General features: G+C 41.3%; 1 protein-coding gene across 6 annotated transcripts in view; it reads left to right on the top strand.

The window, feature by feature from the left end:
* SASH1 (SAM and SH3 domain containing 1) overlaps nucleotides 1-26,306 on the top strand; it is a 190,668-nt gene that overhangs the window by 141,654 nt on the left and 22,708 nt on the right. For 3 of the 6 annotated variants that reach the window (XM_033143957.1, XM_033143958.1, XM_033143956.1), the window contains exons 9-11: nucleotides 14,176-14,308; nucleotides 19,593-20,434; nucleotides 24,812-24,883. In XM_033143957.1, the coding sequence (XP_032999848.1) occupies nucleotides 14,176-14,308; nucleotides 19,593-20,434; nucleotides 24,812-24,883 (1,047 nt within the window). The other 3 variants (XM_033143960.1, XM_033143961.1, XM_033143959.1) reach the window with 3 other exon arrangements.

Consider the following 26,306-nt stretch of genomic DNA (forward strand, 5'->3'; position numbering starts at 1 on the left):
TGTGTTCTGCCCGAGTTGCAGCTTCTCTTAACACAACACCTTTTTTAACCAGAGGTTTGCACATACCTGTAAGTATTTGCTCTTGTACATAGGGTTTGGTTCTGTGGGTGCGAATTTCGAAGCGTTTGTGGTGTCCTGCCAAAAACAATCTTGCTCATGACATGGCACAAGCTAATGTTTCCATGGATGTCAGGTACCCACTATTCACATGGATGCAGCCCTAAATTAAGCTGCCATGTCACATTAAGCTTCCTCTAGAGCTCTACTAAGATGTAAGCATTTCTGCGTCAAAACTCAAGTGTGTTTCCATCTTCAGATTCCCCCAAAGCATCACTTTTTCCACTTGAACGTTTTGGCTGTTATTCTGTGGCTAGATAGATATGCCTGCTTGTTTGTACTTTTACCCTGCTCTGTTGCAAAGTATACATTAAAAGGATTATCTGAGAACATGTCATACTTGATGTACGTTACTGTTGAAAATACGGCAGTTGACATTAATACCATATACTTTGTTTCTAATGCTTTCCTGTAATAGTGCAGTTCTAAGCTTGTTCTACTCAGAAGTAAGTCCTAATGTGTTCAGTTCAGTTCACCTTCAACACTCACAAATGATTTTAGAACTGCAGCCTAAAATCTTTAAATGGTTTTGTAATCCCAACTCGAAGTGACACCTTCCCTAACCATGCAATTATTGAGGAAAGAAGTTATAGCAAACAGCCTTCAAACTGTGAAATGTAGCTTTAAAAAACAAAATAAAAATAAACTGCAAGACAGATTTGCTTTGCACACTTTTTGCAATCCTACAATTCAGATATATTTGCCTTTCATTAAACCTAACTTTAATTATTTCAGTGCTGAAGTTGCATTCCCCAACATGCCTTAGAGAACACCAATTTTATGCATTTTCCAAGTCTGCTTGAGTCACATTCTACTGAGACCAGCATTACAGTAATAGTTCACCATGAATGTGCCTAATAGCGTTCTTTCACTCCTCTCCACTTGCACTAGGAGGAAGTACACAATGAATTATGGCTTAGAGTTATGTCCCGACCAGGGGTTGTGGCTTGTTTTTGGCTTTTACTGATTGTAGTGTTTTGGGACTGAAACAAACTTCAAGCCCTGGTTCAAACATAATGCTAAGTCGGGGATTGTGGTTTGTTCCTTCTGGCTGCTATCAGGTGGGGCGGGGGGGACTGGACACCAGCAACATGTGATCTGCTTTGCATGTGGCTGAGCATCACATTTTTTTTGCAAAAAGGGAAAAAAGCCATTGACATGTGTCATGCTGAAGAGATTTAATTTCTATTGATCTTGCTTCTTCCTCTCAACCTTCTGTTCATTTACGTGTTTTTTTATTGGCAAATTGGGATGTTCAGTCCCTTGCCAGGCTAAAATACAAAAACAATTAGCGAAGGACAGGGTGCCACCTCCCCTGTGTCAGCAGAGAAGCTGGCCTCTGTTGTCACTATACTGTTAATTCTAAGCTCAGTTTGGAGGACTCCATTTATTCTATTTCTTTTGAATGTGCCAAGCCAACAGCTGTATTGGCTTTGTGCCAGATACATGCAGATTAACATTTAATCTTCTCATTGTGTGTCCAGTTCATACTTTAGGAAGTATGCATTATTAAAGACTTTACCATTCCAGTCATGTCTTTCCTTTCTGATGTGAAGTTAATGTTCCTGGATCAGGCTTGCATGTTTTCTTCTTTCATCCCCCCCCCCCACTCCCATACCTTCCCCCCTAATTTAAAATGCATCCAAATTTACTTTTGGAAACAAGGACTGCTTTTGTTGGGCCTTTTCAGAGTTTTTAGTTATGGCAAGCAGTTTATATCTTGCAGAGCTAAGTCCCTCTCCTAGAATTCTCCATGATACACTTACAGGTGTGTGTTGCCTTCCCAGAGAAGCTGGGATGACTGAGAACACAATTACTTACTTTAAAAATAAATAAATTCATTACCACTTGAAGTCTTCAAGGGCACACATCACAGAATAAGAGTCAATAGAAAGTAGCTAAAGGGTAAAGGTAAAGGGACCCCTGACCATTAGGTCCAGTCGTGTCCGACTCTGGGGTTGCAGCACTCATCTTGCTTTATTGGCCGAGGGAGCCGGTGTACAGCTTCCGGTTCATGTGGCCAGCATGACTGAGCCACTTCTGGCGAACCAGAGCAGCGCATGGAAACACTGTTTACCTTCCCGCTGGAGCAGTACCTGTTTATCTACTTGCACTTTGACATGCTTTCAAACTGCTAGGTTGGCAGGAGAAGGGACCGAGCAACGGAAGCTCACCCCGTCACGGGGATTCGAAATGCCAACCTTCTGATCGGCAAGCCCTAGGCTCTGTGGTTTAGACCACAGCGCCACCCGCGTCCCATAGCTACTCAGAAGCAAGTCCCATTGAGTTCAGTGAGATTTATTCCTAGAGAGGTGCTGTACAGGATTAGTTTCTCTGTTCTTCCCCATCTCTCTGAAACAGCATAATAGCCAGGAAAAGGGTTATAGCTAAGTGGGAGAGTACATGTTTTTTGCATGCAGAAGGTCCTAGGCTCAATTCCCAGCATCTCTCTTTTTCAAAAATAATTTGTATTGATTTATCATAAACATATGCACAAACTAACACATACCCGTACAAACAATAACAGAAGCAATAAACAAAGCATATTCAGTACAAAAAGCAGATTACAGAGATGCAGTATTTTAAGATGTGTCTATATATCCCAATCACAACAAGGAGCGAATCATGGGAGTAGTACTTATATGACCCCCTATTTCTATCATCAAAAAAATGGAGACCAGTTCATGTCAAAATTGTCTGATTTGGCTTCACCAAATGTCTGACCAGATAGATCTTCAGATAAAGCATTACACTAAACCATGCCTCCCACACAGGAACATAGAAATTCTGGGTATGTCTTGTTAAAAGATCTCTTGTGGTAGAGGAACTGAGAAAGTTTTCTCTCTGACCAAGACCTTAGAGAGCCGCTGGCCACTAGCAAATACTGAGCAAGGTGGACAAATGTTTTGACTCCATATATGGCAGTGTCGTGTGTATTATTCATACTCCTTTGGTCTATAAGGACAGAGGAGCAGAGACTTACCCTTCACTGCCTGCCTGTGGGGAAGAGTGCCTGCAGCAAAGAGGTTGCACATACCTCCGTATATGTGGCAACAGTACTTTTGTATATCTTTGTGCATCTGTGAATGAATGAATGAATGAATGAATAAATAAATACATACATACATACATACATACATACAGGCATGTACATGTCCGGACTTGTAAAAAGGCATCTGTACTGTGTATGTGGAGTGACTGGGTGGGTCGTTCTCTGGCTAGTAAGTGTGCATGCACACGAAAGCTCATACCAAGAACAAACTTAGTTGGTCTCTAAGGTGCTACTGGAAGGAATTTTTGTTTTATTTTGTTTTGACTATAGCAGACCAACACAGCTACCTACCTGTATTTGGCATTGTAGTTCAACTTTCCCAGCTGTGTGCCAAATTCAAGCCAGGTGTGCTCTGATGGCTAACCCTATCTGCACTAAAGGCATGTTTGATATTGTTCTACTAGCCTATCAGATAGCAATAGAAAAAGAGACCCCAATAGGATTTACAGAAATGGGATTTAAAACTTACTGACATGTTCAAATTGCATCTGGGCAGAGCTAGCCCTAATTGACCTCTAAATCTGAGGACATTGGACAGAAAAGCAAGGCGTCATTAACATTTCCTTCATTCTATCTTAGCACATTGCCATATACTTTCTGTCTCATTCCCCATATCCAACAGCTACCTAATCCCTCATTTTATATTCAGTAGAAACTGGGGATTTAACAAGTTCCTTGTGTGGAATATGCTATTCTGACTGTGAAACAGCCAGCAGGGGATGCTGTAAAAGTAATGAATTCCCTGCGCTCTGCTACATCTCACAGTCACATGCTTCTCCCAAATCAAAACCATCCTTATCTTCAAGCTTATGTGTTTAATTGCTCTGCTCGGTAAAAAGGGTCCTTCTTTATCCCAGACACAGCCAAAGGTTTTATGGGTGAAACCATTTCTTTGGCACCAGAAGTAGGATTTTTCTTTCTGTTGCTTCTAGTGCTTGCTTCATTCATTTTTTTCTTGAAAAACATTTTTACAACAGAATCATACTAATTGTATTCATGAGGCCCTCACCCAATTAAAAAAAAATTATTTGATTGAGCTAGTCCGAAATTTCTAAGATTAATCTGCATAACTGCATATTTTTTTGTTTATATATGTGTTGTAGCAGGACTTATCTTAGGTAGGGTCTACACATTAATACATATAACAAAATACCAGTGGCCAAAAGCAGCAGATGGAGAGGAAGGGGAGTGTTATAATTGTAAAAGTTTTTATAACCTGTAGCCCAGTTTATCTTTACTTTTTAATTATTTAATTTTAGCAATAAATAGACCGGGGAGGTGTCTACTTGTTGCTGTTGTGAATTCAACCACATTTATTTGCATGACATATTTGCTATGTGTTAATTTGGGTATTTGTATTTGGGATTGTTTAGGGACTTTGTTGGGGAGTGTATTTTTTTTAGTTTGTATACATTAGTATTGTTAATTGTTTCAGTTATTTTTATTTATGTATTTTGTGCTGTAACTTTGTGTTGTGAACCACCGTGAGACCTACAGGTATAGGGCGGTATACAAATTTTAACAACAACAACTCAGTGGGGCTAAAATATATCTATAGGATTGTACCGTAAGATTGCAGTCCTTTGACTCTTTAACTGGGTTCAAGCCTCATTAGAACACATTTTATTATATGTAAATTGTATAGTATATCTGTTGTGATGAATATTCTCAGTGTATCTTCTCAGTGCAGAATAACAAAACACCATAATTGGTAAATAGGTACTTTCAGTGCTTTTTTCTGGGGGTACGCAAGGGTACACAGTACTAGCACTGGGTGCATTATTATTTTGCCTATTTAGACCCAATAGAAAGCTGATGATGCATAGTGGCATAAGTGGCAGAACAGAGATATATGGATTGCCTTGTTGCAGTTATATAACTCTCCAACAAGTTGAACTACCCTGTCGTCATGGTTAATACTAGACGCCATTTGTTGATCCACAAATCCCAGGAGAGTAGAATCTATCTTATGTGTGCCTGATACTAGTTTGAAGGATCCAGATTCAGGATCCTTCAAACTAGTATCAGGCACACATAAGATTTTCTTTTCATTGTGTATGACTGGATATATAGGGTTTGAGGAATTATGCAGTAGAAAGCATGGAAACATCAAGGAGATTGAGCAAGGAAGATACTGAATCTAGAAGGCTAAATAAAATAGTCCATACAATAAAAGTGTTATCAAGAAGACTTAGTGAGTGAATAGCTGTGAATTATGTCTTACTGTTGTGGAAGAGAAGTAGCTGTGATAAGGATCTGATGGGTAAGACCTATGTAAGATGCTCTGAATTTTCTAAAGGAAGAGTGGAATATAAATAAATATTGTGTTATACAATGTAACTATTTTGCAGAGTAAAGTACAGTTGTCTCCGAGGGGAGGAGGCAAAGCTACATTGAGAAAGGCCTCCCCCCTCCCCAGGACTGAGAAGGCAGTTCTCTTCCATCCCCTCTCCCATTTATTCTGAAGAGAAGCCTCCCTTCCAGTCCACAGACATCTTTCTGCTTCAGAGAGGCAAGCTTCATTGGTCCTTCTATCAATGCTGTAGCTAAGTGGGGAGCTAACTGTTTGTTTGTTTGTTTGTTTGTTTGTTTGTTTGTTTGTTTGTTTTTGTCCTGGGTGAAGCCTCTAGAGGAGCGCCATTGAGGCTCCCAGTGTGTGTGCATATGTGCAAATGCATGTTTGTGTGCGTGCGTGCCAAATGGGTCTTTGATGAGCTAGGTTTTGGGAGCCAGCGTGGTGTAGTGGTTAAAAGCGGTAGACTCGTAATCTGGAGAACTGGGTTCACGTCTACGCTCCTCCACATGCAGCTGCTGGGTGACCTTGGGCTAGTCACACTTCTCTGAAGTCTCTCAGCCTTACTCACCCCACAGAGTGTTTGTTGTGGGGGAGGAAGGGAAAGGAGAATGTTAGCCGCTTTGAGACTCCTTAAGGGGAGTGAAAGGCGGGATATCAAGTCCAAACTCCTCCTCCTCCTCTTCTTCTTCTTCTTCTTCACCCGAATGAAATAAAACCAAGTTTCACCCCTGCCTTCCAGCCAATGAACTACTTGCCAAAAAAAGCCCCCATGAACAATAGAATGAGTATCCCAGGGACAGGTAAGACAAAGTTAACAATCAAAGTTTTCCCCTCTAAACCTTGTTAACTCTTAAATTTATGGGGTTCGTGGGGGGTGTCTCTGAGACTCGAATGGGAGCTCCCATAAAGCCTTCCTTTCTGCGATGGAACCAGAGAGAGGTATCTGAGGAAAGGGAGGCCTCTTCTTTCTTTCTGGCTCTGTAGGAGGGGCCTTCCAAAAGGAAGATACCTATAGGCTTCCAAAACTCACCTTCCACATCACAACAAGCAGTTCTGGACAGGGTTATATCCTATTCTTGTCTTTCCTTTTACATGTGAATGTGGACTAGATAGACCTTTGGTCTCATGAAAGAGTTGCTCTTATGTTGTCATAAATTTTAAATTTTGATCAATGTATTTTTTGAGTTCTTGCTTTTTATATTACAAAAAATAAAGAATTTATATAAGAGTAGCAAGCTCTGTGTACATTTTAAGTGCCTAGAATTAAGAAAGAACTTGTTCCCCTGTAGTGAGATGCAGCATTTCATTCCATCAGGTTACACCCATTGTTCAGTGCTTTTTAAATAACTGAAAACTCTGTGGTTATTTAACCATTTTGAAGCATGCCTCAGCAATTATTTCAATGTTGAGGTGGACCTAATGGGAAGAAACGAGAATTATAATTTTTTCCATCTTGAATGCTTGACAGGAACTTTCTATTAATTTTCTCCAGGCAGTTCATCATTGGTTAATGTGCAATGTGCTTCTCACTAAAGTGGCCTTGGAGCATTTTTGTGGTTTTTCCATAATTAATGCAATGCCTCATATGTCCACTTTTACTGCATTCATTAGTTGACTTCAGTGGACTGACACCCAGCATAGAATTATTGCAAAGAGTTTGTTAATGCTATGTGGATGTAATTTTCCATGCTGGGGAAAGTTTATGTGTAAATTGGGTTTGCTTTAAGGTACCGGTAATTAATACACCAATTTCAGTGGCTTTACTTGTGTGACATTGGATATAACCCCATTGTGTTAGCAAATCATTGATTTTAAGTCAGGGGTAGGGAATCTTTTTCAACCCAAGGGTCACATTCCCTTGTGAGCAACTTTTTAGAGGCCTCATGCAAAAGGTGGGCAGGGCCGAAGACAAAAAAAAAAAAGGCAGAACCAATGAATATGAGTCTTACAGTTTGCTATATTCCAGCCTTGCAAAAAAGTCAGAAATGTACGCACAAGTACAGATACACACACAGCCTCCTCCATCAGGCAAGCAAGAGACATCAACACAAGTCAGGGACATCTTCAAGCCGTCAAAAGCGCTTGAGGAAGGCACAGAATGCATTGAAAGACTTTAGCAGGCTGACAATACAACATTTTGAAACAAATCATTATAGCAGTAATAAAAATTAAGCAAACAAAAAGAGCTATCCCGCCTTGCAAACCAGCTTGCTATCACATTTAAAAACTAGCACTAATTAAAAAAAAATCCAGTCAAGAACCCACCCCCCCAGAAGAATAAGATGGTCTTTGCTTATCTCCTAAAAATAGAATCATAGGTGTTAGGCATATCTCTCTGGGATAAAGTGTTCCAGAGACTTACCACTCATCTCTGCAGATGAGACACCCAGGATATGTGATGATCTAAGACTTGGGTACTGAGTGAACAGACAGGTTAGTGCAAGAGAAAGCAGTTCTTCAAATACCTGATTCCTGGCCATAGTAGTCACTTTGGTTTGTTCACCCTAAACTGCTTAGGACTTTTCATAGCCTGTGTTTCAAGTTATATTCTGTGGTTTTTAAAATCAGCAGGAAAAGAAACTCATGTGTTATAAGGAAATAAAACTTTCATATTTAATTTAACATATTTTGGTTTTTTAATAAATATGTGGGAGGTTTTTTCTTAGTGCTTCAGTCTCCTCTTGTAGTGGTGGGAATAGTGTTTGGTGGGTGGGTTACTCTGCCTTCTCCGTCTCCTTCCCCTCCCCCATTTTTCTTTTACTGAAATTCCATTGACAATAATTAAGAAACAGGGGCCAGCAAGAGGTCAGTAAGTCTCTGCCAGTGAAACCAGGGATTGTTTCCCATGTACAACACTCTCTATTCCGCCTCCCCCCCCCCCAGCTTTGCCCTTGTGGCAAATATAACTCTGATGACTTCTGCCTTTCTTGTAAGTTGTGCAGCTAGTGAGGAACTGAGGGTGGGGAGGAAGATGATTTATGTGAGCGAAAGACCAGCCAGTTGATTGTGTTTTGATTGTTCCCTGCTTCTCTTCACTTACCAAGTAGTGGTTAGGAAAGCCAATCTTACATCTGGTACTGTAACTCCGGACAACAGGCGTTTTGCGGCAAGGTTAGGATTCCTGCATAGTTCTTTTGAGGGAGAAATGCTTAAGCCTGAATTTTGGGGTTACACAACTGAGAAAGGGCAGTACTCAAGGGAGGATTATTCAGAACACAGTGTTAGGTCTCCTAAATGCCAACCCTGTTAGGTCATCAAGCCTGTGGCTCAGTATTCATAGGATGTGCTTCCCATCTTGCAAAGTGATGGGGGGTGGGGGTGGAAGAGAGGGCTCCTATAGCTATATTTAACTACGGGTGTTTCCAGATAGGGCTTAATATTGCAAACGGGATATTCAGATGCCGCAGACATTGGCAATACTTTTTTCTGACATCGGATTTTCCATGAAAATGGTGGATGTGCATTAAATGAGAGGGAGATACAGGCTGGCATTTTGACACTGCTAACATCCTGTGGGTGCTGTGAAAACCTATAATAACACACCCATCTGGAAACACACAGTTATCATGTTAAAATTCCTGGTTTTATTTATTTATTTAAAATTTTTATACAGTAGGCCCACAGCTAACGTGGGGTTATGTTCCGGGGATCACGCCTAAAGCCAAAATCGCATATAGTCAAAAGCCATTGCGTTCAATGACAGGTAGGATTGCCAAAGTTGGTGCCCCAGGTGGAGATGGGCCACCAAGCTAACACTCAAGAGCTTCAGGATGGGCCAGAAGAAGCGAGAAATAATACACAGTATGATACAGTATAATAGGAATGGGACTTAGGATATTGGGCCAATAAATTGCTTCACAGGAAGTATTTGTCATCACAGAGCCAATTACTTTGGCATAGAACAGCAAGCCAGATAATATACCGTAGTAGGACGCACTTGAACAATCATAGGTCTTCATGTGCAGCATAGTAAGGCAAACCTGCCCCACTTTATTTAAACACAGTGCCATAACTGAGGCACTTCATGATACTCTAATGCTTTACTCTAGGACTAAACTCTGGTATATGAAATGTCTGAAAGTTTGGCACTTACCCATATGTGTATGTACAGATGAAGCAAAGTAAACAATAGTAATGTTTTGTTTTGTTTTGAAACTTTGTCTAACAACTTATTTTATGTAAGAACAAATCTAATAGTTACAAATTTCATTGTGATGTAGATGGAAATCAAGCCTCACCCAGGAAAGCATCTCTGTGACAATTTAGGTTTGCCATGCCATATGCCCTCTTTTTCCAGGACACGTCCTCCTTTTCATGGGTAGAGTCGTCATAGCGATCCATAGTTAGAAGTAGAAGTCGGCAAATGTGTCCTCCTTTTTGCTCTTTGAGATATTGCAACCCTAAACGTGGTGTGTACTTTTCTGGAATTAACATTATTTACTTGATATATATGACAAAGTCAGCAAGCAAAACCATGATCACAGAAAATAAGATCCATAAATGCAAACAAATCTTAGCTTTTGTGTTAGTAAAGTTACGCTTCTTTGGATTGCAAAACATGTAACTCTGAAAATTATTTGAAATGAGCTTTGGTTGAGACATTATAGGGAGATTTAAATAAAGAGCAGAAAACTGAAGGATGCACAACTTCAGAAAGGACATATGGGGAATATGGGCAATTTCCTGAGTTACAGTCACACTTGTTTTTGTCAGAGGAACAGGGTAGCACTGCCAAAGCAGCAGTAACAGCTTGGCTTTATAGTTTCCTGACCATCTGACAAAAGGTTGTTTCAGTTTACTGTACACAGTTCTTGGGAACTGCAGATGCTGTTGATTTTGTTCCTGTTCCCCTGTGGTCCTCCGTGCAGTTCTGGAATAGAATGACCCAAGCTGGCCCACTTTCCCTCAGCATTAGAACATTGCTGATGTGTCAGAGATGCACTTGTTCCAAAAGAAGCTGAGAAAGAGACCCCGCCTTAGCACACACGCCAAGAAATTGGGTCCCGTTGGTCTTGCACCATTCTGTTGGCAGCTGGATGGTGTGCTATCTCTTTAAAGCAAGTATGATTTTCTGAACTGGCTTGGTCAATTTGTTACGGTTTAAAACTGTGGAGCCAGCTGTCTGCAATCTGATGTAATGTTGCCATAGAAACTAGAAATGAAACACTTAAGCATTCACTACAGAATTTCTGCATCCAACATTAGCCAAAATAATTACAACTTGAGCCATTAGGGGCTTTTGGATGAGAGCTGGCCGGGGGGGGGGGGGGGAGACACGACGACTTGTGGCAGCGTGGATGAGAATCAAGCTGTTCCTGTTTACAGTGCTACAGATCCATGTGTTTTATTCCTTAGAATATCCAAAGAGATGAACTTCTTTATGCAGAAACGGCTATGCATATTATAAGGCTCTGCTTTTGGCACAGAGTTGTTAGCTGTGATGATGTGTTCTGGAACAGGATAGCTGTGAACTCTTAGAGGTACAATACTTGGGCTTGTATTGTAAGGGCTCTGACTTCTGAGTGAGATGCCTGTAGTGCAACATTCTGCAAAATGCCCTTTTCCTGACTGAGGAAAGACCTTTCTCTGTAGGGAACCATTTAACATAAGGCAAATGTTCTACATTTCCTGTAATGCTTTCCTATTCCACGCGGGGAGTCTTCGAAAGAGAGTTAATCTCTCTCATGTTCATATACAGGGAGGGGTTGCACCTGTACTGTACTAGATCAGTGCTGCATGCCAGTCTTTGCAGATCCATCTATGTCCTGTCCCCAGGCAGGATCACTCTTTAGCAGACCGGCTGCTTGCTCTCCCCTCACCAGCCACTTACTCACTTGTTTAGGTCAGATATCACCTCTTTATCAGAGTAACTGCCATAGCCCAGGGCCCTGTTGCCTTAGAGAGGAGGTAACACTGCTGAAAGAACTTTCCAGACAAGTGGAACATCTTCGCACAAGTGCTTTCACTAGCGCAAGGACGCCTGCTTGCTTGAACAGAACTCCTCCTCCTCCTCCTCCTTCCCCACAGGCCACCTACATCTGTTCTGGGGTTTTCTCCAACCTTCCAGAGCAGATTTGGGAAGGACGTAGGGGCGCACAGTGAGAAGAGAGAGGGGGGATGTTTTGTTGTGTATGTGGAACTCCTTGCACTAATGGAAAACACTTAGTTGGATACCACCTAAATCACTTTGAAATTTACCTTATATTGGGAGTACAGTATACAATTATAGAAGTGTAGAGTTGGAAGAGACACCAAAGAACTCTGCCTCCAAGGTGAGCACATCCTTCAACCCTGCATGGAAATAACCTGTGGAGGAAAAGTTCCACCATGGAGGACCATTAGGAATTGCTCTCTGGATTGCTGGATTCTGATCCTACTTGGATGTGGTCAACATTTCTGCTGTGGAATTAATGCTTCAATCTAGTGGCCTCTTTGCTTCACGAAGCTCCAGGTTGGGGACATGAAAGCAATGAACACATTTCAGAAAGTTCCCATCTGAGATTAAAGGATGCGTATGTGACAGGAAAATCAATTCCAGCCCACAACGATGAGACCCTTGTGAAAGTTATTTTGTCACCGTGTGGAGATACATGGATGCAATGGTTTTATTTATCAAGGGCAGTTTAATTCATAGCTGTCAACCCTCCCTGCTGTTTCCCAATGCTATAATAAGGGAATTTCCCGCAAAAAAGGGGAAGGTTGACAGCTATGGTTTAATTAATGAAGTAGATCACTGCCAATCTGTTTTATATGAGGGTTTTTTGTGGTTTTTGTTTGTTTGTGGCAATAAGCACCAAAAGTAATTTTCATGAGAACTTATTTCTCCCATTTCAGTACAGGAGTAAGTCACACTTTACCTCCTATCCATGGCGGAAGAGGCATTCAATATTCTTATCCATTCATTCCACCATCACATCCACCAAATGTATAAACTAAACATCTTTGCCTAAGGGCTGATGAACATATGGAGGCCACTAAGTTGCTTCAGGTGACAAGATTGCCCCTGTGTAGGGTGCTGCTTTTTGTTATATGGATTGTATAGTTTTCTCTATTCCACTACAGTTTTTTATCATTAGTAATGTATAGAACAATATAATCTACTTTCTTAAGTATTGGACTAATAACTGCTGTTCAACCTAAAAAAAATAAATCACTCCGTGCACCCAAAGGATTGAGGAAATAATATTTGTCATTACTAGTCAGAACCTCAGCATCCTTGCAAAATATCTCTGCAACGGTATAATTTATTTCAGAATGGGGGGGGGTGTTTTAACCCCCCCCAAAAAAACATAGTTTACATTATAAATAAACCAGACAAATGATGCTCTTAAGTGCCAGTTGGTCTTGCCTTGGACCAAATGGTTAGCTTCACGCTTACATGTTTTGTAGGAGTCATTTTTTAAATAAAGCTTATTTTGTCAGGCTTAAAACATCACCAGAAAATAATGGTGCATTCCAACATGGAAACACAAGTGACCTGAAGTTCACTGACAGGAAGTTGCTCTTGAGATTTCTAAGCTGGATGTTCAGAATGTGATGAATTGGTCAGAGCTCTGTACATGGAGGCAAAGTGAGGGATACAGTCTTCAGAGATTTCCAGCTGGAATATTCTCTCTTCCTTGGAATGCATTGTGTACAGTGGCAGTTCTGTACTGTAAAAGCAAAGAGAGCCCCACTCTTTCTTCCTCCCCCTTCCCTGCTTTCTACTCTCTCACACACAGATTCTAAACAGGGCACAACAGAGGAAGTAGCATATTGAGCACTGGATCTGGCTTGAAAATGGGAGCTCTGATTTGGTTCACAAGGAATGGATTGTTTCAGCTTGTGGTGTCACTGCTGCTGGAAAGGGTGGATTTTTTTGGTCTCTGTAATGTTTGATACTTGAGGGAAAACAGCTGGAACTGAGCATACTGCATCAGATGTGAGACAAAATGGGATGCTGGGGAATATGGACTATACTCAGTGCCTGTAAAGGTCAGAGTTTTCCTTTGGTCAGATCTGGAGGAATGCTGCATCCATATTAACAGCCAGCCTTGAGAATCCTCAGAATGAGAAGCTCTGAGACAGCGAAGGAGAAGATCTTTCTGTGGCTAATAAAACAAGTCAGAGTGGATGAGATCTCCTATTTCCTTTCCCTTCCCTTCCTTTTACCCCCCTCCCATCATTTTTGCTGCTGCTGCTGTTTTTGATTTACTTGGAAGTCTGGAAAAAAGTAGTCAATGATAGAGTTTCAGTTCAGTTTGGAGAAGCTGTTTATAACCAGGTTTTTAAATGTCAAGAGCCGCCAGGCCAGACAAGACCAGTGCCTGACCCAAACCACAGGAGCCTAACTAGCATGGCTAAAAGAGTCCCAGGAAAGAGATCTGCCTGAAATGCGCTCAGAGACAACGTGGAAGTAGCTATTATTGCACAATGGGTGGAGAGAAGGATGAGGGCTGCAATGCATTTAGGTGCCTGAGAACTTACCGTGCGCTAATTTAGAAGTTAAAATGGTATGTGCTGTTCTTTTTAAAGTAGTTTGTGTGTGAGAGAGAGAAATTGTGGCGGGGGAGAGTACGTGTGACCTGAGCTTAAAAACAACAGTTTTCAGTTACAGGATTTTCCTTGTCACAGAGCACAGTAAGCCTGAGGCTGCATCGACTTGACTTCAGAAAGTGATTGAGCTGCGGGATAATTCTTTTATTAACATTTCCTTTTGTTTCCTTGCCAGTCAAGAGAGCAGTCGGATGATGAATCTGAAGAATCGGTGAAGTTTAAGAGGTTGCATAAGCTGGTCAACTCAACTCGCAGAGTGAGAAAGAAATTAATTAGAGTGGAAGAAATTAAAAAGCCCAGCAGTGAAGGTAAAAACCCAACAGCACTGAAATTAAAAAGTGTCTATTGCTAATCATGAAGTCGTTTTCTGTTGAAATATGCATGGACATTTTTCTTATGGGGGGAAATCCTATGTAATGAGTTAAAGAGATGACTGTGCCTGGTTGCCATCATGTGACGTTCTTCCAATTGTCTGGATCACCCTTTGCGTTAGACCCTCACACAAGGAAGTTATCATTTTACTTTTCTGTTACTTTCTTATTGGTCTCTGTTTTATTGAGTGACTGATTTCCATTGTCCTTTAAACTGTTTTTTTTTTTTTGTTTGTTTGTTTGCTATGGTTTTGATTATGGTTCCTTACTGGTTTCAATGTGGATTTATTATTGTGATTTTATTGTGGAAATGGATACATAGAAATACTTCAAATGAATGGATGGATGAATGAATGAATGAAAAGGGAACTTACCAGTTTCCCCCTCCTCCCGGTTGCAGTCACCACCACCATCATCCCCCTGTCATATTGCACACCATTCTAGAAGCTCATCTGTGCAAGAGGCTGCAACAGAAAGGGCGAAGAAAGCCCCACAGCATAAGCAGAACTCCACCCCCTAAGTCTTTGGATCAAAACCAATAATGTTCTGATATTTTACAGAGAGTGGAGGCAGGGATGTCTTAGCCATTGAGGCTACTGGCGCAAGGCGCCACGGCCTGAGGAGGGCGCCTGCGCCCTCCAGCACCTCCAGCAGCACCACTCTCGCCCACCTCTTCTCGGGCTGCGGACGCGGGAAGGCCATCGGTGAGCCTCCCATCGGCGCTGCAGCCAGGGCTCCCTGGACAGCAGCGCTGCGCTGCCGCTTCAGCCAAGCAGGCAGATGCGGAGCACAGCTGGCAGCATCCCTGTCGCGCCGCGCCCTCCTGCTGCCCGCTGCGCCTGGCCCTGCCTGTTAGCATAGTTGGTCAGGGAGCACATTTTATCAGCAGAATAACAAAATGCATTGTAGTTTTCTGATGCTGCATGTAGTAAGGATATCTGGAAGAAGGTATCAGAAATGCATTCTCAATCGGATATTTCCAAGGTGTTTGGAAATCCTCTATTTCAAAAGCTGCATAGATTCCTCCATGATCAAATGTTGTGCTGAGTTTATGCTTGAGGGACTTGTGGAGAGCAGAATACTGTACTAGCAGAAGCAGAAGTTGGTAAATGCACTCTTTAATGTGAAACACAGAAAGTCCCTGTCACTTTGAGTATTTTACTCACACTTATTTTCTGCAAGTTCTGGAGCTATGAATTGTGATTCTTCAGTGAGCTGTGCTGCTTGGTGGGGAGGTGGATTAAGACAAAGTGCAAATGGAAGGTTACCCCATAGGTTACAAGGCCAGTGGGTTTCTCATGGGATGCTGAAACATCTGCCTGAGTAGAGCCGCTCCCTTCAGTCTCTGCAAGTTATTCTTTCACCAAGGAATAGGAATGACGAATCTGTCAGAAAATCTGTGTGGTTCACTTGGGTAGAAGTGGGAAACTGCCACAATTTTTTCCATGGCAGAGAATGACTTAACCCTTCAGAGCACATATTCAGCTCCATTTGGCATGCTGTTTGTTTGTTTGTTTACAGCTACAGTTACAGATAAAAACAAATCTGTTGAGGGTTAAAGAAGCTGTTCATAGAACATTTTAATAATAATGCATACTAGGAAGGCCTAGTTCTCATGCGGATGGAGTTTATTTCCCTTTTTGGCGAGTTGTGTGCTAAATGGTATCAAAGTGCACTTCTGTGGACCTTTGAGTGAAAATTTATGTACATGTAAAGAATCTTGCTGCACACAGATACAATACAATACCTCATGGCTAAGTTCAGAGTTCAAGGAATGGGATGGTGGTGGGCCTCATCCACTCCTCCCCTCCCTGCCATCACACATTATAGATTATTTATTTATTTGGCATCTTTATAGAAGATCCCAGGGCAAGGGTGCACTACACAGATTACAAACTGCATGTTACTTAAATAGATTGAGAACCATATAAGCTATACATCATTTTGTTAATAATAGCAACAAAGGTATGTTAAGACTACAAAACTAATAAACAGCATAGCAGGCTGTTTACTCTGTCAGCAATAACTTTTTAATTTCCTATAAATGCCAGGGAAAACAAATCAGTTTTCACTTCATGCAAAAAAGGGGGGTTCCCATGCCAAGCCTTTGAGTGGGAGTAGGATACCACTGTTTTCTTGCATCACTGCATAATGTACTTCCCCCAAGGGTGGAATGCAGAGAAGAGCCTCCTCTGAGGATCATAGGACATGGACAGGCTGGTACAAGGATAGGTGCCTTCAGGTAATTAACCTCCAGGTATAGCTCAATATCAGCACTTTTTGTTTACTCCAGAAGTGCATAGGTAGCTAATGTAAATCCTTCAGATTCAGTAGTTGTAAGGTCCGTGGAATGGTTACTTGCGAGTAACCAGGCAAGATTCCAAACCGCCTTTTAATAGGTTTATTTAAGAGGTTTATTATTTACAGTGCAAAGCTACAAGTTCATGTCTGTATCAGTCACTCACAGGATCCGGGAGTGGCCCCTTCCGGCTGTGACCCCAACATAAGAGTTTCGGTATCCCAAATCTCCGCCTCCCCTCTTTGCGTTTCACCCCTCTGCGCACTTGGGACGCCGGAAATGGCGTGTCTCCCTCCTCGCCCACTGAGCGAGGGGAGTGCAGGTCTCTCCAACATCCCCAGAGCCTTTGCTCTCAAGACCCAAAGCTGCCGGCCCCTCCCTGCTGGAGGCCTCACCGCTCCCTCCACTGGAAGAGGAGGTGCTGCTGTTCAGGTGGAGTTGGGGCTCTCTGTAACATCCCGAGAGCCCTTCCACCACCCTGCGCTGAGCTGGGGACAGTTCCCTGACAGTAGTCTTGAATCCATTTGCTTGAATCCATTTGCTTGAACCAGCTAACGATCTGGCAGCTGATTAGAAGCTTCTGCCTCTAGTTTATGGCAAACACTAATTTGCTGTTTTGTATGATTGCGGCCAACTATGGTTTGTGACAATCGGTTTGCCCACAAACTAGGATTATAAACTGCAACAAATTAGTTTTGATAAGCTATAGTTGGCTACATTCAAACAAAACAGCAAACTGGGCTTTGCCTGCAAATCTCTTATTTAGACAGGTCTTTTATTTGATTTTGTTGCTACTCCATTTTTATTTAGCGAGTTTTAATTGGTTGCTGTTTTTATCTGCTCTTTTTTGTATTTTAATAATGTTGTTTATATTCTTGTCATCTTGGGCACCATGCAGAAAGGATGGCATATAAATCTGAATTGAATGAATGGATACATAAACACATATGAACTTGGTGGACCTTGATTCTGATTAAACATGTGTAGAATGAGACCGTAACAGTGATCGGGATACATAAAATATAGATATAGAAATATATATGGATATAGAAGTACATATCTCTATATATTTTACTTGATGAGTTGTAGATCTTCCACAGTTTAATATATTTGTTGGTGTTCCATGCCTTTCTCAGTACAACATGTTTTTGTAGTTGATGACACAACAGTGCTCTCTCTCTCTCTCCCCTCCCTCCCTCTCTCCCCCCCCTACACACACACACACACACACACACACACACACGAGTGAGTAGTGGAGTTTTTGTATCCTGTTTTATTGAAAGGAAAATCAAATTACTTTGCAACAGAATACTTACTGAAGGTGTTCCTGAAAAACTCAATTTTAACCACAATATCTGGTGCATACAAAGTTAGATACATGTTTCATTCAATTTTATTGCTATTTTTTGTTTTACTCTGTCAGAATGGATGAATGCTTTCTGATGTGGTGTGCAGTTTTTTTCTCTCTACCCATAACAGGAAAAAAGGAAATGAAAAAAAAAAGTTATCTTTCCAAATCTAGGCTTGCGTAGGGTGGATTTAAACCTCAGCAATTCTATTCATACACAACTTTCCTTATATTCAGCCTGGCAGCTAGTATATAGAAAGAACATGGATTTTGCTACCTATCATTTTCTTTAACTCTGACTTTTATAATCACAGACTTGCAAAAGACCCACCGGTTTCTGTAGTCATACCCTTTCCTACCTAGGACAGCATATCCTGTAAAGCAGGGGTGGGTGGCTAAACATTTTTTGCTCCTGTCACACACACACACACACACACAGAGAGAGAGGGGGGGGTGGGGGAGAGAGAGGGAGGGAGAGAGAATTGCCCACTCATACATAAACTCATGTACACACAAGCAATCACTGTTACACACAGATAAAGCAGCACTTCCATCCCTCCCCATTCCAGTGCTGCAGTGGGTGGGGTGTGTGTCTAGAAATGCTCCCTTTCACTTTACACAGATTGTTCTGGGGAAAGAAGAGGGCAGCATTTTCTCCCAACCTCACTCCTGCAATGGGTGTAGGGTGTGGGTAGGGAAATGGTACGTTTTACAGTAGGCCCACAACTTAACATGGGGCACCATTCTAGGGATCATGCCTAAAGCCAAAATCACATATAGTCAAAACCCATTTGGTTCAATGGCAGGTGCGATCACTAAAATATTTTTTCCCTGGAACCCCACCCCCCTTTTAATTTAATTTTACTTCTATTTGCCATGTGCATAAAGCTGAATGTGCACAAGTTAAATGCATGCAAGTTGTGGGCCTATTGTACTGGTAAATAGCAGTCAGAGGGTCTTATCTCTGATCTTAGCGCTGTGGTTCATAGCACCAAGACTGGAGATAAAAAAAGAGTGGAGAGGATAAAAAAATATCTCCAAGTAGCAGACAGAGCACTTTTCCCAATCAGACTGTGAGAGTTGGCATGTTAGTTCCTATCAACCCTGACTATAGGCCAGGCTTGCTGGAACTGTTGGGAGTCAGGAGCACAAGTTGCCCACTCTTGTAATAGTTCATTAACCATAACCGAAGTTTTATTTATTCCTTCATATTAAATGGAATTAATAATGTTTTGTTTCCTTTTTGCTCTCTTCTCTTCTACTCTTTCCGTCCTAATAATTTCAAAGAAATACTTTGCTACAAAGAGCCTATTTCCCTTTTATAAAACTAAAGCTAGAAAAGATTTGTTGTTAAAAATGAATTAAGTATATTGTGATGTGTACACCAGTATCCCTGCCTTGTTTTCCAGACATTTGTATCATTGCTTGGTATCTCTCAGATGGTTCTGTTCTTCAGAAAATGAGAATGGCCACATACCTCTTCGGTTGGAGGGGGTGCACCTCTGTTGCTTTTTTCCCACACTCATAGTTAAGTATGTGAAAGCTAATGTGCTATTTCCCCCCCCCCCTTGTAGGTGTGGATGAGCATTCCCTTGACAGCTCTCCAGTACCAGATGACAGATCAGCGCTTTATTCTGGAGTTCACAAGAAGCAACTTTACTCAGATAGCTCTTCTGAGAAACAGCCAGATGAGGACTCTGACTCACTCACCACATCTCCTTCATCGAGCAGCCTAGATACTTGGGGTACTAACAGGAAATTGCTCAAGACCTTCAGTAAATCGGAAAGCCGTGGCCTTATCAAACCCCCAAAGAAACTTGGAACGTTTTTCTCCTACCCAGAAGAGGAGAAGACTCCAAAGGTTTGCCGCTCCTTGACTGATGGAGAGATGAAGAAGAACCTTGGTTCTCTGAGCCACGGGGTAAGTAAAGAAAGCGTTTGCTTTTATGACAACAGGCGCAAGCACCATGTCCTGGTATCCTTTGAGGAAATCCAGAGTGTCAGGAAGCAGATCCGACTGAAAAAGACAGATTCTAACTACTCGTGTTCTAGAGCTTTTCTTTGCCAGCGCCCTGCTAGGAAATACATATCACCCTCAATTTGTGACCTGCAGCTGCTTCGTCACAAAGCCAAGGGGGTAGGAGGTGGAGGAGGCTGTGGCTTCCCAAACAGAAGGCTTCGAGGGCGCAACTCTGTCAGCGAGTTCAATATCACGTATGTGGTAGAAAGAAGTCTCTACAGTCACCTGAACCTGTCACATCTGGTGCGGCCCGTTACTGACAGGACACTGAGCAAAGCTGAAGAGCAGGATTTGAGGCGATGTCTGCTGGAAGAAGAGGATGAGGCAAAGAGGAAGTGGGCTGCCACAATGGACCGCTGTACTAAAAGGGTTCTTTTGAGAATCCACCAAAAGTCTGTGAGTCCAAGAGTTATCACTGACGGAGGCCTTCTGGCTCCCATGAGGTTGCAGTCAGCATGGCATGTTTTCCTCCACCATAACATCTGAAATGCATAGTTCATTGGCCATCCCTTCTCTTCTCCTCCGCTCCTCAATTATTTGCCAACAGGATGTTCTAGTAAGTGTTTGGACAGAGTGTTCTGGTCCCCTGTGTCCAAACTGGCAAAATATTAAGGGGAAACACATTGCCCTTATGATTCAGGATGACTAAAGGCAAGAAAAACACTTTTTTTGGTGCAGAAACAGGTTTGCATTGAACAGTAATAATAATGAAGCTATAGCATTCTTTAGCAGAAATGATAAAACTGCATCTTCACTCAGCTATATTCCTCCTTATCCATATAACTTTTTACAAACACGCTACCCCCACTTTTGAGTACTCAAGTTTTTTTGTGTCCTTGGATAATGGAGGTTAGTTAGTTGTTTTCAGGATATTTATACCCCAACCTTCCACAATTAAAGCATCAGAGCAGTTTGCAAAATTTAAAGAATAATAAAAGGACAGTAAAAGTATCAGGTGATCTTGTAGAACATTTAAAGCAGTGGTGGGCTGCAGGTGTTATTTGGCCTTTGGGTCCATCTTCCCCAAGCCACACCCATCTGCCTTACATCTGACGTCATATATGATACCAGGTATGAGGCAGGGAAAGATGTGACTTGCTGCCAAAAGCATGGTTTGCAGGTCCTGCTGATCAGCTGATGGGCAGTGCTTGAGAGGTGATTGACAAGGAGGCAGCCCCGCCCGGCGCCCCATGTCAAAATGGCCCACAGAGGTTGGGGGAACCTTAGGATCTGTCCCACCAGCCAGATCAATTCCCCACACCTGATTTAGAAGAAGGAATATACAATTGATCTCTACAGTATGTGACCATATCGTTCCTTTTTAGCTGTCAAAGTACATCACCTGGTTTCAAACCTCCTCGATGTTACTTCCAGAGGCGAGGGAGAGAAATATGTCTAAAAGTATTACCCACTGTGTGGCCCAATGTGCCTCTTCAAATAAGAAAAAATAGCCTTACCCTGTGTGAGGCAGAAGTAGGTATAGTGGCAGTCAAGGTGAGGAGGGAAAGTTCACACAAGTGTGTATTCAGCAAGCCCATCCTTTCCCAAGACAATCAAACTTTTTTAATTCCTGTTGTCAGAGAGGTCCATGACTACAACCACCACAAACGTGGGAGTGGCAGAGATAGGAAGGGAAGCACCTTCATGCATCCCTTCTCATGAAGGTGATTATCATTAGAACTGGTTCTACATGTCTGATGAAAACAAGATTGCATTAATCCTCCCTAACCAGGAGGGGAATGGAAGTTCTACATAGGTATGGTTAGGGCACATGTGCCACATTGGCAACCTTCAAAAATACCCTATGCCAGTATGTTATTTCATTTATTCCTACTGATCACTTACACTGTGCAAGTGCTGTACAGTTCCCTTAACACATTTACAGTGTAGTCCTAAACAGTTTCCTTACAACACAGTCGCACTGTGTTCAATGGGGCTTACTGCTTTAAGATTACAGCCAAATTCCTACAACTGCCTGTAAGTGGAGCAGTTTTATTTCAGTTTCCTAGTTAGGAAACTGATGTTGAGAGCTAATATATTTCCAAATAACAATGAACAAGCCCATGGCCGAATGGCATTTTGAACCAGGATCTCCCAAGGCAAGGCAATCACATCAGCTGGTTTTCAGAAGCTCTCCTGTTTCTTGGATGCTGAGGAAAGAACAGATCATCTGTCCTAGTTTTCTACAGCTGTAAGATTGTTTTCTTTGTAGGAGGGAAGGGAGGCACATTTGTTAATAGATTCATTAGACCTGGAGGAGATTTCAGTGGAAACTCTTACACAGCATAACACAATGAGAAGTTTAATTGACTTTTTGTTAGTTAATTTTTAAGGGTGTTACTGTGGCAGACAAAAGAAGAACATAATCTTTACTGCTATTTTTTAGCCAGCTTTGTGCCTGCATTTGGCTAGCGGCCATTTTGAGGATATGTTAATTTCTGGCTAGGACAGATCCTTTCTCCCAGTTGTGTCATACATAAGTTGTGTCATACAAAGTAGCCTTCTTTGTAATGTACTTCACTAAAATTAGTACTCTCAAGTGATCTTACTTATGGGGAGCCAGAAGGGGGGGGGCATTTCAGAAGGTGACACACAAGATATTTTAGCTTGATATATGATATATAAGTAGGCAGCATGGTTTTCATATTCCTTATAAAGAACCTAAAATGTCCCATAAATTATTCTGTTGTCAATGCAATGGCCATTTCATATAGCTTGTGGTTTTTGTAGCAAGGAGCCCAATCTCCTTATGTGACTGTGATGTTTACCCTATTCTATAGGAGAGAAAGGTATTTATTTCCTTTTATTCAGATAGACCCTTTAATTAACTACATCCTGTGGCTTTCTTCTTTTCAAAAGAAAGGCAAAAATTAAACTGCGTGTGAACTTTAAGCACCTCTTCTTCTAAGATCATAATTCATGCTTACTGCAGCCTCAGGGAATTGTGGAAGCCTCTTGTTCAGTATGATGAGTTATTTGTCTTGTATTCACATTTATTTTTGGCATCTAAATTTGTTTTGGTGGCCCAGGCATGCATAGAACCTTTTGAACATGCACCAATCTGTTTTTGATCGCATGACCATTCCATTGACTAGCCTACAACCTTTTATCCACAGATTTTGTTTGGCATGTATCTCATAAAATTATTGGAAGTTATTAAATACATATATTTCAAGGCAAATTGTGTTATGACTATATAGTAGCACTGCTAGAATCCTGAAGAGAATACTGGCACTACTTTCAGTTACATTCCAGCATTGTCAAAAAATAATCCTTTGGCTATAATTTTCTCTATATAATGCCAGATATCACATGTGCTAGAACTGTGGCTTCTGGGGTGATAAGTGCACACCCGTTGCACATGCATACCAGTTTTGCCTGAAAACTGATCTCTGCATTTGATATTTAAGGATTTCAGAATTTCTGACCAGCTGTTTTTGTTTCTTGCTTTTTGAGAAAGTAAATTTAGTTCTTGACTTTTGTTATTTAAGTTGATGCTGGCTTTTGAATTTCCTTAGCAGAAATGCTTCAGTGAGCTCACCAACAAAGCCTTGACTGAGAAAGAATATAATATATGTCTCTTAGTACAGATCTGCAAATACAGCTTACTAGTCAACTTGCAAGTTGGTAACAACCTCAATAATTAATTTTAAAGGGAGAGATATTTCCTATAAAGCATTAGTAGTCTGACACATTAGTGCCATAAAGGATGATGGTTTATCTAGAAAGTTTGATAGTTTCCATAAGGTCAGAGAGTAAGCTATAAACACAGAGAGACATTGGATCAAGGCATAGAAATGAAAGACTGTTTTACTTCTAGAGAAGGTAAAAATTCTGCTTGTAGAACTGAAAGGGAGCTGTGCATCCCTAGGGAGTTTAAAGGGACCAACACTTTTCAAATACTGCATGAGATACAGATGAGGACCGTTAGGTAGAGCCACTTTGTTCCTACCTCGCCTTGAAAATGCGACTTTGCTTAGTGTGCTTTTTAGCATTTGGAAAAAAGGTGGTGTCATAATGCTGACGTGTTTAGGCCGTCAGAACTTTTATAACTGGCATCAGTGTTTTTGGCTTGGGCTGATGTTCTGAGAGTGACTCATTCCACTTGTCTCATTCCACAAAGTTGTGCCACTGTAAATATAACCTACTTTCTCTCGTAGCAGTAACAAAGCTCCTTTGTACCATGAAGGACTTGGTAACAAATGCAGAGCCAATGCTTTCCAAGAATGAAACTCCTATTAATATATATCCCTTGGAAGCTTAGACATTTGGCCATTTTAAGTAAGGTACTGTGAATCTATTTGAGAGTCCTATTGGCACTATTACATTTGAGTAGATTTTCAGAATTTTTAGTTGCTTGTCTGCTTCCAAAATTTCTTAAATGCTGAATAGGTTTGGGTCAAAAGGTTTTTTGTTATTACTTTGCACCCCACTGACAAAGAGGTGGTGAGATTTAAGTTTGTTATGTAACATGATTTCTTACTTCAAAGAAGATTTAAATACTGTTTTGTGAGGCAACCTGAGCTAGGGAGTGTGAATAAACAATAAGTTGAAGACCCAGAGGCTTTACAATGGTAAGCAAAAGACCAGAGAGTTATCATGATGCATGAATGTAATGAGAGACTTTTTAATTTCTCATCATGTTTTGCTTGTTACCATTATTTGTACAATTGGATGATTTCTCATGTGTCTTCTATACCCCACAAAACGTTTATTTCTTTGTACTGAATTTAATTGCAATGCATTAAGCCACAAATTTGTCTTGTGTCACAGAGAACCTGCAGCTTTGGTGGCTTTGACTTGACAAATCGCTCACTGCACATTGGAAACAATTTGGATCAGATGGTGAGTATGAGCTAGAGGTCCGCACAGGAATCTTCCTGACGCGTCTTACTCTTTTTAATAATGAAGCACAATGGTGGAATTTATAATGGAGTTTAAAATGTGTGGCAACTGCCACAATCGTAGCTCTAAAAACTCTCAATGCCACCAACAAGTCTAGTTCCTCCGACTTGTTTTGATGCATACTGCCGTACATGCCAAGTATTGAGAGCTGTTTTATACCATACAGAAAATGTTAAGCATTTGCTACATTATGATATGAGTTAAGAATGTTAGGTTCAGTAGTCACTTAAACGAAAAAAAATGAATCGGTAAATTTGTGTATAATAGAAGTACACCCTGATTCCAAATGCTTGCAGATTTATTATTACTGAGATGCAATAATGCCTGTCAAGGTAATATACAGGCCAGAGCAATATTTTGGAATAGTTTTGAGTTACACACTCTCCTTTTGAACATACCAAAGATAAAAAGGGTAACAAGATGCAATAGGACTGTAGGAACATACTGTTATATAGTAGTAGCAGAACTGACTTTGTTGTTGCATTAGGCATTTTTTTGAGTACAGAAAGCAGGAAAGAGAGGATTTAAATTAAATCCATGATTTTGTTACTGAATCTCAGCCTCCCCATGTCTCCATGAATCCAAATCCTTTGAGTTCTTAACCTGGCATGGTGTGAGGGGGAATGAGGGAAATGGCTCTGAAAACATCCCAGCTGTAACACTGGCCAGGTGGCTGGACTCTCAAAGCGGAGGGGGAGACATGGTGAAGTGCAGCTGTGAAAGGCTTGATCCATGGAACACACATGAACAGAGTTTGTGTTATTAACTGGGCAGCTAGTCCGTGCTGGAGTTTGGACACTCTGCCCCTTCCCCAAACCTGTATTTCCTTTCCTATCTTGCTATTAACCCTCTGGCTAGAATGGAATTTACTTTCTCCCATCCCAAGGACTCATCAGGTTAAATGAAGTTGATCTGAAATAATTCCAGATCACTACAAAGGGAAACACTACTTCTGACAACATACTAACTTGAGGAATTCACTCACAACAAATGGCCACTGGCATGGATTTCTTTTTTAAAAAAATCTAGGACAAAAATCATGGAAGGTACTGTCATTAGCAGCTGTTCATGAAAGTTAAAAGATCTAGATTTCAGGGTTGTAAACCTCTCAATAGGAGATGCTAAATGGGATAATAGCCTTCTTGTCCCGTCCGTGAATTTCCAGAGACATCTGTGACAATGGAATGCTGGACTCCCTAGATCTCAGTCTGATCCAGCAAGGAAATTCTTGTGTCATTAGGTTCCAGTGGCGGATGTTTCTTCTTGCAGCTTGCCTTGCTTTCCCCCACCTTATTTCAACTTGCCCTTTCCTTCTCTTTGTTCCATTGGTGCTGTTGAACTAATTCATCGCTCTGAGTGCTCT

The sequence above is a fragment of the Lacerta agilis genome, chromosome 3 (genome assembly GCF_009819535.1).
Source record: "Lacerta agilis isolate rLacAgi1 chromosome 3, rLacAgi1.pri, whole genome shotgun sequence".
NCBI lineage: Eukaryota > Metazoa > Chordata > Lepidosauria > Squamata > Lacertidae > Lacerta > Lacerta agilis.